Raw genomic sequence first — 12311 nt, 5'->3', positions numbered from 1 at the left:
TATCTGTGTGTTACAGCTCAAAGCACGTGCGTTGCTATGGCATTCTTAATAATGGTAATAGTGGAAAAATAACAAAAGTGTTTGAAAATATGTACGCAAATATATTTATGTATGCAGTATGGAAATTTTGGTTAGTGTTAATGAATGAGGTGCTAGTGGGTCAATGACAATAACAAATTAGTTTTGGTTTTCTTTAACAATCAACTTTATTGCGTCTGCATACTAAGAATTATGATAGAAAGCATTTAGTATGCGAAAAGGCTCATGGTCAAACTTTTCAAGATGTGGCCTGCCAGTTTGATAGCAACATTCCTCAAATAACTCAACACTTGGCCGATTAAACCAATAATTTTTTACTGTGCTGCTAGAGTTTAGATTAAGTGTATTAAGTTGAAGCACACCAAAGTGGAATATTCTGCCATCTGTCTGAACACTTTGCACAACTATTGGCCTTGGTAGCGCCTCATTGGTGGCACTACCATACAATTGCTTGGCCCTTGAGGCGGCAGCCGCAAAAGCCTTCAACAATGTACGCGCTTGGAATTGATTCTTTGACACAACAGCTCCATGCACATTGCTCACCGAATTATTATTGAAGAACGAAAATATGGTATGTGGATGTGAGCAGTTGATCTCAGCTCGAAGCGCTAATGGAGAAAATTCTTTGTTAGAATCTGCAATCTAAGTCTCCTGCAAGTCGACTTACGATAAAAATTGTTCTCTGTGTAAATGTGACGCTTTTGCATTGATATCGTGCACTTCATTGGATAAAGATCGGGTAATTCTCCATCGAATTTACCTTTAATAGCGTCCAGAGGTTTCGTTGAGGTTATTAATTTATCTGCGCCAATATGAAAGGCAAACACATCGTTGTCCTTAGTCAATACAGTTTGAAATGTGACATTATCAATATGCTTCCGACGTATAGACACCGAACGACCTGCTAACTTTTCAATTTCCGACAGAAGTTTATTTACCAACAGACGGCTAAAAGAAAAATTCACATTTAGTGCTGTACGTCAGGTAAAAGATTTTAAACCATACTTGCGTCTTTCGTGTGATATGCCATACAAACGAGGCAAATTGTATGCAGGCCTATCGATCAATTTCACTTTTGGTAATTTAACTTGCTCTGCATCTAACAAGTGAGATGAAAATATGGCATTCTGTACACCGCGATCAATAGTTTTTGGTAGTTGAACTTTCTGAATGATGTCCTGGATCTGGCGTGGAAAACTGTTGATTTCAATTGTGTTCGTCAGTACCTGTGCCTGTGGTAGTCCACCGATCAAAATAGTGCTATCCCCATAGAAATTGCAGGCAGTCTTATGCCAGTTTGGATTGGACTGGTCATCAGCAACAGGCTTCGGATGTGCGCCCACAACATTCACGCTACAATCACGTTTTAATATTAACAATTTAGTTATAAATGTTGTATGTTTACTCACAATTGGAATTCATGTTTGGTGTTAAGCAATTCCTCTGGAGATTTTACTTGTATGCCAAATTTAAGCAGCTCAGCAGCGGCACCTGTCTCCCTAGGCACTCGTCTGCCCTGAACCTGCCAGTGCTTCTTAAAATGCCAACCAATATGCTGGGCAAATAGTTTGTTAGTCAAACGCATTTTAGATAGCTTTAATTGAAGAAAATTAAAAATAAATGCACCGCAAGCGTTTGGTTATGAAATGTGCCGAAGTCTTGTTGTTGTGCCTGCTAGAGATGGGTCGAATAGAATTTCTTAAGTTATCGTCTCACCGCCACACGCGCCTGGAGACGTAAAGCTTTTTTTTTAAATAGATTAGCTTATTTGAAAACAATTATTAAAGAGCACTAAAGTAGTTTCCAGCAAAATTGTGTGGCATGCACACTTTATTTATGTTTTGTTTTTGTATGAAACGATGCGTGCTACTGTACAATTTCCTTAGCAATATTCTTGAAATATAATTTAAACAGGCGCACAATTGTAAAATTATGTATACTAAAATAGGTACACTTTAAACTTAGTAAAAGACGCAACACAAATTCGTTGCACGTTTCGCACTGGAATATATCTTACGTCTAGTCATATTTATTCATACCCTCTCAATAAGAAGGACGTGAGCCAAAGGGCCAAGGTGGTAAAATGGCAAATATTAACGCATGCGGTATGTATTTGATTCTTGAATTTCGGACAGCTCTCCCTTGAAGCTAATATCTATGACGAAATCCAAGTCGCGATTATTGCGTTCATTTGGCTTCATTTGAAACGTGCCACTGATTTCCTCATTCTTCTTAGCAGTCAAATGATCATCTAAGTAGAAGACCGTCTGCTTCCAATGGGTATATGTGGAATCGGGTGAAGTGCTAAAACCAAGACGCTTGTGACACTTGGTGAATTCAATGTTGAAATATGTCACTAATGCCTGCACAAAGTCATTGCGCTTAATGGTCAAGTTAAACTTTGACGAGAAATTCAAATCGGCTTTCTGCACTGTATACAAGTCCACTTCCTTTACCATGCAAGCAGTGGACACAACCTGTTTAGGATCCACAACATCCACAAGTGGTTCAGTTACCGCCACTTTGCGTATACAGCTCATGTCAAAACCATACACATCATCCCACCAGTTGATCTTCTCATCCTTGTACTGCCGATCCTCGATGGCTGTGATATAAAGTGTACCCCTATCTGGGAACATCATGCCAGTGGGCTTGAGCCACTTATCACGTGCATACAGAACCGTGTCCAACATAGACTCATAGAATAGGCAATAGCTATAAAGATTATGCTATTAAAGTTGTTGTTAGTTAGTTTTGTGCTCGGCGCTTACCCCATCCATTCAGATATGATAATATCCACCTTTTCAATTCCATTTGGCAATTCAATCTCCTCAATTTTACCTTTTACCACAGTAATGATATCTTGCAAATTGTTGTCTATAATAACTTGTCGAGCAAACTCTATAATATTCGAGCAGTCTACCGCTACTACTTTGGCAGCTCCAGCTTTAGCGGCAAACATTGATAGTATACCAGTCCCGCAACCAACATCAAGGACGGTCTACAAATTTTTAAAAATTAAACTCATCAGATCAAGAATACGAATTTTTACTTAGAGCACATGGACCACACGCACTCACAGAGTGTAAGAGTGCGAGAGAAAAATAAAAGTGAATACCAGGTATGATGCTACAACTAACAACTCTTACCTTGCCTTGGAACAGATGCTTATTGTGATACATCGCATTGCGATATGTGACCGTTCGCACCTCATCCTTCAGCATTTCCTCGTGAATACCAAAATGTGCATATGAATCAAAGTAATAATCCCTTGATGTCATCTCATCAGGATTAGCTTGCCCTTCACCCGGATTAGCAGATTCAGTGTCATTGGGCAGTCTCTTCATCACATTGTTCGCATTGGTATTAGCGTTAGCGTTGGGTGTGAGGCCGGCGCCATCGAGTTCTACAATTGATTCCATTGTCACATCTGTAGTAGACTGCAGAGCAAACGATTGTGTAACAAATATATACTTGGCGTAGTTACTTTTATTTATTCATACCATTTTCAGTGCTATTCTGTAATTTTATCGCGTGTAATAAATTTGGCAAATTCTAAAAATTCAGCTTTGCTGCTTCGCTCTCAAACACACGCGAAAAAGTGCTACCAATTTCTGCCAGGGCTATTCAAATCAGCATAGTATCGATGAGCTCAATTTTAGCATCGATATCGCTCCAGCCCTGTAAGTCCGATCATCGAAGAACCCCTGGATGATATGTGCTAATTTGAGCCGTCAAACATAAATTTAAGAAGATGCAAATTGTGTTTGATTTATTTATACTTTATTATTTGGACCTAAGTATATTTACATATATGTTATTTAAATATAAATATATGGATTTTATAAAAAAAAAAACGTATTCATGCGAATTTAAAAAAAAAAAAAATCGATTAAAGTTTAGCATCGATCTTTATGCAGCCCTAACATGAGCACGTCTTACGGTTTGTAGTTGAAATAATAGTAAATTTTATTTAATTTTGCTTACCACAGAATACAAATTATACATCCAACATGTTAAAGGAGCGACTTATGTAGTAGTGTTTTTTGTTAAGTGCCGCTCTAATTACAATTTGTGTTTGTATGTGCTTTTTTTTCTTAAATTTATTTAGTTCGCCCATATCCATACACACTCATGCTCACATACAAGCTGTGTAAAAATTTTGTGAATCTTATGATTTTTGTAAATTATTAGCACACAATTAAGCACAAAAACAAGAAAATTCACAACCACTTGAAGAATTAGCAATACAAACAAACTGACTAAACGCAAAAACAACAAAAACAGCGAAACCCAGACCCTTTCCACAACCGCTAGAAAAATGGCCAAAATGTACGGAAAGGGTAAGAGTAAGTAATCCACCACAAATTACAAAACAAACATGTAATTCATTCAATATTTTCGTATATTAATTGTTAATTTAATTTGATTGCATGCTTTTTAGTTTGAAATTTTACCAATGCTTGAAACTAATAAATCAACACAAAAGAATTTGAATACAAATATTAATTAATATTTATCTTTTTACATTTAGCGACTATAGAGTCGGAGGAGCAACAAAAGCGTCGCTGGCAAATCGAGCTGGAGTTTGTGCAGTGTTTGTCCAATCCCAACTATCTAAACTGTATGTCCTGACTGCATATTTAAATCTTATATTAAATTATTTTTAATTTTAGTCTTAGCACAGCGCGGGTACTTTAAGGATGCTTCATTTATCAACTACCTAAAGTATTTGCAGTACTGGAAAGAGCCAGACTATGCCAAGTATTTAATGTACCCAATGTGTCTGTACTTCCTAGATCTCTTGCAATACGAACACTTTCGTCGCGAGATCGTCAACAATCAGTGCTGCAAGTTCATCGATGATCAAGCAATACTACAATGGCAGCATTATACCCGCAAACGCATAAAACTAATTAATTCAGTGCAAGAGAATGCCGCAGCAGCGGCAGCAGCCCAAAATGGTCCCAGCGAAGCAGCCACTGCTCCAGGATCAGAAGCAGCCAATCCACAACAAGCGGCCTTACAAAATGGCAATGCTGAGATGAATGGCATTGCTTCAAGCGGAAGCATAAAGCTAGAATAATATTAGCAATCGGGTCGACAAATCAGGAAAATAAATTAGATTAAGCAAGCTTAAATTATAGACTTAAAAACGAGAACAACGAACTTTGAAATCTAATACAGTCGGAGTATAGATCATACCTTAATGTATTTAGATTTTTTATAATGTGTATATGCTCGTGAAGTCGCTTCCTTTAGTTGTTGGCTGTGCGCTCTAGATGAACTCCACTAATATTTGCTTTACAACAACAGGCTTTGAGGAGAAAGATACAACTGACACTGTCTTAGCGCAGAAGGGTCACTTCTATGGCGTTTACTTGCTCTGCAGTCAGAGTCTGGACACGCGATACCACGGCAGATGCTATGTAGGATTCACAGTAAATCCGAAGCGCAGGATAAATCAACACAATCGCGGCTGTGACTTTGGTGGTGCCAAAAAGACCAGTAAGAGTGGACCCTGGCAAATGGTTTTAATTGTGCATGGTTTTGCGAACAATATCACAGCGTTGCAGTTCGAATGGGCTTGGCAACAGCCGGCATTGTCGACGCGCTTAAAAATATTTCCGGAACTTAAGCGCAAAAGGCCCAAGGAGACACACTTTGATTATCATCTGCGCATACTAACCAAAATGTTGAGCGTAGGTCCCTGGCATAGACTATCACTGACTGTGCGCTGGCTGGAGACGCAATATGAGCGTGAGTTTGAGCAGTTGATCCCAGCGCATATGCAAATAGTTAGCGGCAAACTGGCCATAACTGCATCACAGCGGCTAGCTGCTGCGCAACAGCATCATACACAAAAGTTGTGGGCACTAGAGTGCCATTTATGCATGAATCGCATTGAGAATCCGGAACGTTCGCGCCTGGGCTGTCTTAATCTTACTTGCCGACTCACTTGTCACATGATTTGTTTAGCTAATTATTTTCTAAGCGAGGAGCAACAACCAGGTCAATACATTCCCATCAGCGGTCGTTGTCCACTTTGCGATACCCAACTAAACTGGGCTGCCCTATTGCAACGCAAACGCTTAGGCCATAAGGCTAATGATATAGAAGTGGACAGTGAAGATGGGGCTGAGCTCAGTGATGTTCCCGAGTTGGACAGTGATTTGGAGGCGGATAAGGAAATAGATTAAGTAATATATATATTTTAATAAATAAGCGAAAACTGTTATTTTATCATAGCTCTTCAAGCGTTTGTATTTGTGATCTGATTCCGCGCAATATTCGATTATACAATTGTAATTTGTTATTCATTTGGCGTTTCTCCTGTAGATAGTATTCCTTAGACATTTGCACATATTCCTCGCCTTTGAACTTGAATATCGAAACTTCGTTGGAGTCCAGCAGTTTATCATCAAAGTCTGCAGCAGCGTTTGGCTCGTTATTAGTCACAATGGGTGATGCCTCCCGTTTGCGCTTGTTCAGCGGTAAAAGCTTCACTTCAACTAAAAGCAATAACAATAGTAATAACGTTTATATAAAATCATATTATTAAACTTACCTGGAGCGTCTGCCTGTTCATTACTAGTTGTAGCAGTTGTAGACTCAACCATTTCCAAATTATTCAGATCGTCATACAGATTAATAGTAAAGCTTTGCTGAGTGCTTGACGATGGGACAGTCATTTCTTTAGTTTCATGAGTTTCGTATTCCTCATCCTCGTCCCTATCTTCGTACGCATTTGGCACTGCCTCACCCACTAAGATCGTACGAGTCTTACTTACAGATATATATTTTTCATCAAAATGCTTAGAGCACATAAATAATTGCTTTGGGCCAATCTTCGGATGCACCTGGCCCAACAATTTCCAAAGTTTCTCCCTCTTTGGATCCTTTGGAAATGAGAAGAAGGTGTGGCCACCGCTTTTATCCTGAGCCACGTATAAATTATTGCAACCTTTGTAAACACAAATTCTACCACTCATTTCTGCGCCTTTTCATTCAGATAGCGTTTTGTTTCAGTGCGTTTGTTTATGTTTTATTTATGCTGCAGTTGCAAATACATGTGAATGTCAATTTGTGCAACGCTTACCCGATAGGTTTGAATTTTCGCAACCATAAACATTATCGTAAATCGATAACACCCGCGCTCGCTGGCCAGATGCCATTATTGTCACCGTGCTACAAAATTACTCAGTGTGCTTTTCATAATAACCAATTTGAAACAATTATCAATATTGAACACTACTCTAAACTTACACACAATATTAACGAAACGCTACACAACATATATTTGAGCTGAATAACAGAGATCGATCGCATAGCACGCGGCATTAAAAAACTTTGAAATTTTGGCAACCCGGTGCTACTTCGGTTCTTTTTTGGTGGCGGCTTCGTCGCGTGAAGTGTGTTTTCCGCATTCGTTTTTTTTAAATACAAAAATTGACGTGAACACTGCATAGTAAAATGGCAGCGGACCAGGCACAATTCCAGCAGCTCCTTAGCTCTTTGCTGTCCATGGACAATGATGTTCGCAAGCAAGCTGAGGTGAGTCGCTAAAATGCCAAATTTGACGAGGAGGCAACTGCGCAATATGCAAATCAAAATTGCATCTAGTATATGATTGGAAAATTAGGCAAACATTCTCAGGCGATATGCAAAATCTTTGCTGTGTAACAATGGCAATTATCCAAAGTCATCGTGGAAATTGGATGTTTTGTTTAAAAGCCTGAATCATGCATAAAACATGTGTGTATATTTTTTTCAGACGCACAAAACGTGTTTTTGATCTCTCTTTTAGCTACGACATTCGCATGTCGTTTCTTAGTAATCGCCTATATATATATGTGTGTGTGTGTGTGTGTGCGTGTAGCAGAGAGAGCGAGAGTGAGCACTTAAAGCGGAAACAGCGCTTGTACAAATTGTGGGAGCAACATTTTTAATTATATATACATAATGCATATTTGGCATATGCCAGCTAAACGGAAACAAAGCACAGGTGCAAAAAAATGTACCTAAATTTAATATGAGTCATCAATGTAATGCAATCTATTTGTTATTCTTGGTCTCATATTTAAACATTTGCTGTCTACACTCGATAAGCTACATATGCCACCCCGCCCAAGCTTACACACACACACACAATCAAATTCAAGCTGACAGCTGACGACCTTGGCGCCGCCCACGCCATGCGTTCACTTGTTTACAAATACATGTGCAACGATTACAGTTACAATCCCCGTAGTCATGCAATTCGCAATAGATTGATCGATACATATAAATAGTTGTTGCAAGGTTGAATTTGTTGCTAAATATTATTCCGTTTTAGGATGCATACAACAATTTGTCCCGGGAGCTGAAGGTAACACACCTGTTGGGGAACATATTAAATGGCCAGCAATCGGAAGAAGCACGCCAAATGGCTGCCGTGCTCATGCGTCGCCTCTGCACCTCCGAGTTTGCCGAATTTTACAAAGAGGTAAGCCTTTTATGAATTTAATCGATATGAAATTTAATGAATCTTGATTTTAATGTCTTTAGCTACCAGTTGATTCCAAGAATCAATTGCTGCAGCAAATCCTGATGGCCGTTCAACAAGATGTGACCCCACAGCTGCGTCGCAAAATATGTGAAGTGGTTGCCGAGGTGGCACGTAATTTAATTGACGAGGATGGTAACAATCAGTGGCCCGACATTTTGCAGTTTCTCTTCCAGTGCGCCAATTCGCCAACACCACAGCTGCAGGAGTCAGCATTGCGCATCTTCAGCAGCGTTCCTTCAATATTTGGCAATCAAGAGACGCAATATATTGATCTGATCAAGCAGATGCTGTCGAAGAGCATGGAGAATGGCGATGGTGAGGTGCGTTTGCAGGCAGTTCGTGCCATTGGTGCTTTCATACTCTATCACGACAAGGAGAAAGAGGTGACCATATACAAGCACTTTGGAGATTTATTGCCACGCATGCTGGTCATCACTGGTGAATCGATTGAAGCTCAGGATGATCAGAGTTTGCTCAAGCTGCTTATTGACATGACAGAAAATTGTCCCAAGTTTTTGCGTCCACAATTGGAGCTCATCTTTGAGTTATGCATGAAGGTGTTTAGCTCCACGGAATTTGAGGATAGCTGGCGCCATCTGGTGCTTGAAGCGATGGTCTCGCTTGCCGAAAATGCGCCTGCTATGGTACGCAAGCGCGCAGAGAAATATATTATTGCACTTATACCGCTTGTGCTGCAAATGATGACCGATCTCGATGATGATGACAACTGGGCCACTGCCGATGTTGTCAATGAGGACGATCATAGCGATAATAATGTAATTGCCGAATCTTCGTTGGATCGTTTGGCCTGCGGCTTGGGTGGCAAGATGGTTCTCCCCCATGTGATGAACGCTTTGCCCGGCATGCTTAATCACGCCGACTGGAAGCATCGTTTTGCCGCTCTTATGGCAATTTCGGCCATTGGTGAGGGTTGCCACAAGCAAATGGATGCCATTCTGGATCAAGTTATGTCCGGTGTGCTTAATTACCTACGTGATCCCAATCCACGTGTGCGTTACGCTGCCTGCAATGCCATTGGACAAATGTCCACAGATTTTGCACCCACGTTTGAGAAAAAATTCCACGAGCAGGTAATTACTCAAACCGGCATTGCCTTCAAACTTGTTTACCAAACATTTGATTTTCGATTTTATTTTTGACTTTTTTTTAGGTTGTGCCAGGCTTGTTGCTGCTGCTCGATGATGTGGAGAATCCTCGTGTGCAGGCTCATGCTGGCGCTGCTTTGGTCAATTTCAGTGAAGATTGTCCCAAAAATATATTGACACGCTATTTGGATGCAATCATGTCTAAGCTCGAGACCATATTGAACTCGAAGTTTAAGGAGCTTGTGGAAAAGGGAAATAAGCTGGTGCTGGAGCAGGTGGTCACCACCATTGCCTCAGTTGCAGATACATGCGAGCATGAGTTTGTTGCCTACTACGATCGCCTAATGCCCTGCTTGAAGTTCATTATTCAAAACGCCAAGTCAGAGGAGTTACGTATGCTGCGTGGCAAAACAATTGAATGTGTGAGTCTTATTGGTCTTGCGGTGGGCCGTGACAAGTTCATTGGAGATGCTGGAGAGGTCATGGACATGCTGCTGAAGACACACACTGAGGGTGATCTGCCCGATGATGATCCGCAAACATCGTATTTGATAACGGCTTGGGCGCGCATGTGCAAGGTCTTGGGCAAGCAGTTTGAGCAATATTTACCGTTAGTTATGGGACCGGTCATGCGTACCGCTGCGATGAAACCGGAGGTGGCGCTGCTCGACAACGAGGAAGTGGAAGATATCGAAGGTGATGTGGAATGGTCGTTTATTACACTGGGTGAGCAGCAGAACTTTGCTATACGCACCGCTGGCATGGAGGATAAGGCATCCGCCTGCGAAATGTTGGTTTGCTATGCTCGTGAACTCAAGGATGGCTTTGCCGAGTACGCTGAGGAGGTGGTGCGCCTCATGGTGCCATTGCTCAAGTTCTATTTCCATGATGGTGTGCGCTCAGCAGCAGCTGAATCGATGCCATATTTGCTGGATTGCGCCAAAATCAAGGGCCCGCAATATTTGGAGGGCATGTGGCTTTACATTTGTCCTGACCTGCTTAAGGTTATCAACACCGAGCCCGAGCCGGATGTGCAATCCGAATTGCTGAACTCGTTAGCCAAGTGTATTGAGACGCTAGGACCCAATTGTCTTAACGAGGAGTCCATGAAGCAAGTGCTGGAGATTGTCAACAAATATTTGGTTGACCACTTTGAGCGCGCCGATAAGCGTTTGGCTGCACGCGCTGAGGAGGATTATGACGATGGTGTGGAAGAAGAGCTGGCCGAGCAGGATGACACTGATATTTACATATTGTCCAAGGTAGTGGACATCATCCATGCACTTTTCCTTACTTGCAAGGCGCAGTTCTTGCCCGCCTTCGATCAGGTGGCGCCGCAATTTGTCAAGCTGTTGGATCCCAATCGTCCATTTGCCGATCGTCAGTGGGGCATCTGTGTGTTCGATGATATAATTGGTAAGTCCTCAAATTGGCTAAAAATACATTAGTCAAATGCATATTACATTCTATATTTGTTTTCTTGCTAGAATTCTGCGGTCCCGCTTGCGCGCCATATCAGCAAATATTCACGCCTGCTCTGCAGCAATATGTGGTGGACAAATCACCGGATGTACGCCAGGCAGCCGCTTACGGTTGTGGTGTTTTGGGTCAATTTGGTGGTGATCAGTTTGCCATCACGTGCGCTGGGCTGATGCCATTGTTAGTGCAAGTAATCAACGATCCCAAGGCTCGTGAAATCGAGAACATTAATGCTACGGAGAATGCCATATCGGCCTTTGCAAAGATTCTGAAGTATAACAAGTCTGCGTTGAGCAATGTGGATGAGTTGGTTGGCATTTGGTTCTCTTGGCTGCCCACATCCGAAGATACCGAGGAGGCTACCCATATTTATGGCTATCTATGCGATCTAATTGAGGGTAATCATCCAATTATTTTGGGCGCCAACAATTGCAATCTGCCTCGCATCGTTTCCATTATTGCGGACACATTCTGCACAAATGTGCTTGACCCAAAGACAGCGCCAGGCACACGTATGCTAACTATTGTGCGACAGATAGAATCCAATCCCGATGTAATGCAGGCCTGCGCCAGCTCTTTGAGCCCCGAGCAACAGCAGGCGCTGCAGGAAGCCTACAGAGAGTTTCCCAGTGTGCCGTCTAGCTAAACGGTTAAAGTCATCCATGCCAGCAGCTATAACTCTATAGCACAAGCATTATATTAAAAAAAAAAAAAAACAAGGAAAAGCTTAAAAAAAAATTTATAGGATCACACACACATACACATAATTTTATTTCGAGCATTGCATGTGTATGCTCTACAAAGGAAAACAAACAATTTTCTCGTTATTGCAAGTTCGCAAATATATACATATATATTATATACCATAATTGTCCACGTAAGGAAAAATAATATGTAACATGCATATGCTTATAGAGTGTATTATTCTATATAGATATTGTGATTTCAATCGAAAATCATCTTCGGCTCCCGATTTGGGAGTCTTTTTGGAAGGTGTATTCTTCTCTCCTACCCCCAACGAAAAGTCTGCATCGCGTTAGAATTTGACATGTTGAATCAAAAACTTGTTCATCTAAAATAATTTCCAATTATTATTCGTTGTTCAAAACATGAACAAAACATTCTTTCATATAACAATT

General features: G+C 41.0%; 6 protein-coding genes across 9 annotated transcripts; 3 read left to right on the top strand and 3 right to left on the bottom strand.

Moving 5' to 3' along the window:
• Positions 1-165: 165 nt before the first annotated feature.
• On the bottom strand, positions 166-1698 carry LOC108602026 (39S ribosomal protein L37, mitochondrial). Its single transcript, XM_017990028.1, has 4 exons — positions 1449-1698; positions 1045-1392; positions 707-987; positions 166-647 (listed from the first exon to the last, which is right to left on the bottom strand). Exons 1-4 carry the CDS (start codon positions 1622-1624, stop codon positions 223-225), a joined length of 1230 nt encoding a protein of 409 aa, XP_017845517.1. The 5' UTR covers positions 1625-1698; the 3' UTR covers positions 166-222.
• A 148-nt stretch (positions 1699-1846) lies between these two features.
• LOC108601634 (protein arginine N-methyltransferase 1-B) lies at positions 1847-3644 on the bottom strand. The gene is made up of 4 exons (XM_017989532.1): positions 3543-3644; positions 3189-3479; positions 2811-3040; positions 1847-2754 (listed from the first exon to the last, which is right to left on the bottom strand). The coding sequence occupies exons 1-4, from the start codon at positions 3543-3545 to the stop codon at positions 2133-2135; spliced, it is 1146 nt and encodes a 381-aa protein (XP_017845021.1). The 5' UTR covers positions 3546-3644; the 3' UTR covers positions 1847-2132.
• A 271-nt stretch (positions 3645-3915) lies between these two features.
• Positions 3916-5243, top strand: LOC108604699 (mediator of RNA polymerase II transcription subunit 31). Of its 4 annotated transcripts, none has more exons than XM_017994258.1 (4): positions 3960-3982; positions 4151-4388; positions 4574-4663; positions 4716-5243. In XM_017994258.1, exons 2-4 carry the CDS (start codon positions 4361-4363, stop codon positions 5123-5125), a joined length of 528 nt encoding a protein of 175 aa, XP_017849747.1. In that variant the 5' UTR covers positions 3960-3982; positions 4151-4360; the 3' UTR covers positions 5126-5243. The 4 variants fall into 4 exon arrangements, with proteins under 4 accessions (XP_017849749.1, XP_017849747.1, XP_033150010.1 ...); XM_033294119.1 differs by having other exon boundaries at positions 3968-3982; positions 4234-4388; XM_017994259.1 differs by lacking the exon at positions 3960-3982 and adding an exon at positions 4101-4119 and having other exon boundaries at positions 4234-4388.
• A 61-nt stretch (positions 5244-5304) lies between these two features.
• Positions 5305-6290, top strand: LOC108604697 (structure-specific endonuclease subunit SLX1 homolog). The gene has a single exon (XM_017994256.2). The coding sequence runs from the start codon at positions 5322-5324 to the stop codon at positions 6237-6239; it is 918 nt and encodes a 305-aa protein (XP_017849745.1). The 5' UTR covers positions 5305-5321; the 3' UTR covers positions 6240-6290.
• On the bottom strand, positions 6268-7112 carry LOC108604698. Its single transcript, XM_017994257.2, has 2 exons — positions 6608-7112; positions 6268-6551 (listed from the first exon to the last, which is right to left on the bottom strand). The coding sequence occupies exons 1-2, from the start codon at positions 7029-7031 to the stop codon at positions 6283-6285; spliced, it is 693 nt and encodes a 230-aa protein (XP_017849746.1). The 5' UTR covers positions 7032-7112; the 3' UTR covers positions 6268-6282.
• Positions 7113-7342: 230 nt separating this feature from the next.
• On the top strand, positions 7343-12031 carry LOC108604137 (importin-5). Its single transcript, XM_017993446.2, has 5 exons — positions 7343-7593; positions 8375-8524; positions 8587-9678; positions 9759-11109; positions 11181-12031. The coding sequence occupies exons 1-5, from the start codon at positions 7513-7515 to the stop codon at positions 11816-11818; spliced, it is 3312 nt and encodes a 1103-aa protein (XP_017848935.1). The 5' UTR covers positions 7343-7512; the 3' UTR covers positions 11819-12031.
• The last annotated feature ends 280 nt before the right edge of the window (positions 12032-12311 follow it).

This window comes from Drosophila busckii, chromosome 3R (assembly GCF_011750605.1).
Source record: "Drosophila busckii strain San Diego stock center, stock number 13000-0081.31 chromosome 3R, ASM1175060v1, whole genome shotgun sequence".
NCBI classification, from domain to species: domain Eukaryota; kingdom Metazoa; phylum Arthropoda; class Insecta; order Diptera; family Drosophilidae; genus Drosophila; species Drosophila busckii.
The sequence above is the reverse complement of the archived record's forward strand: the minus strand, read 5'-3'. Positions and strand labels throughout refer to the sequence as shown.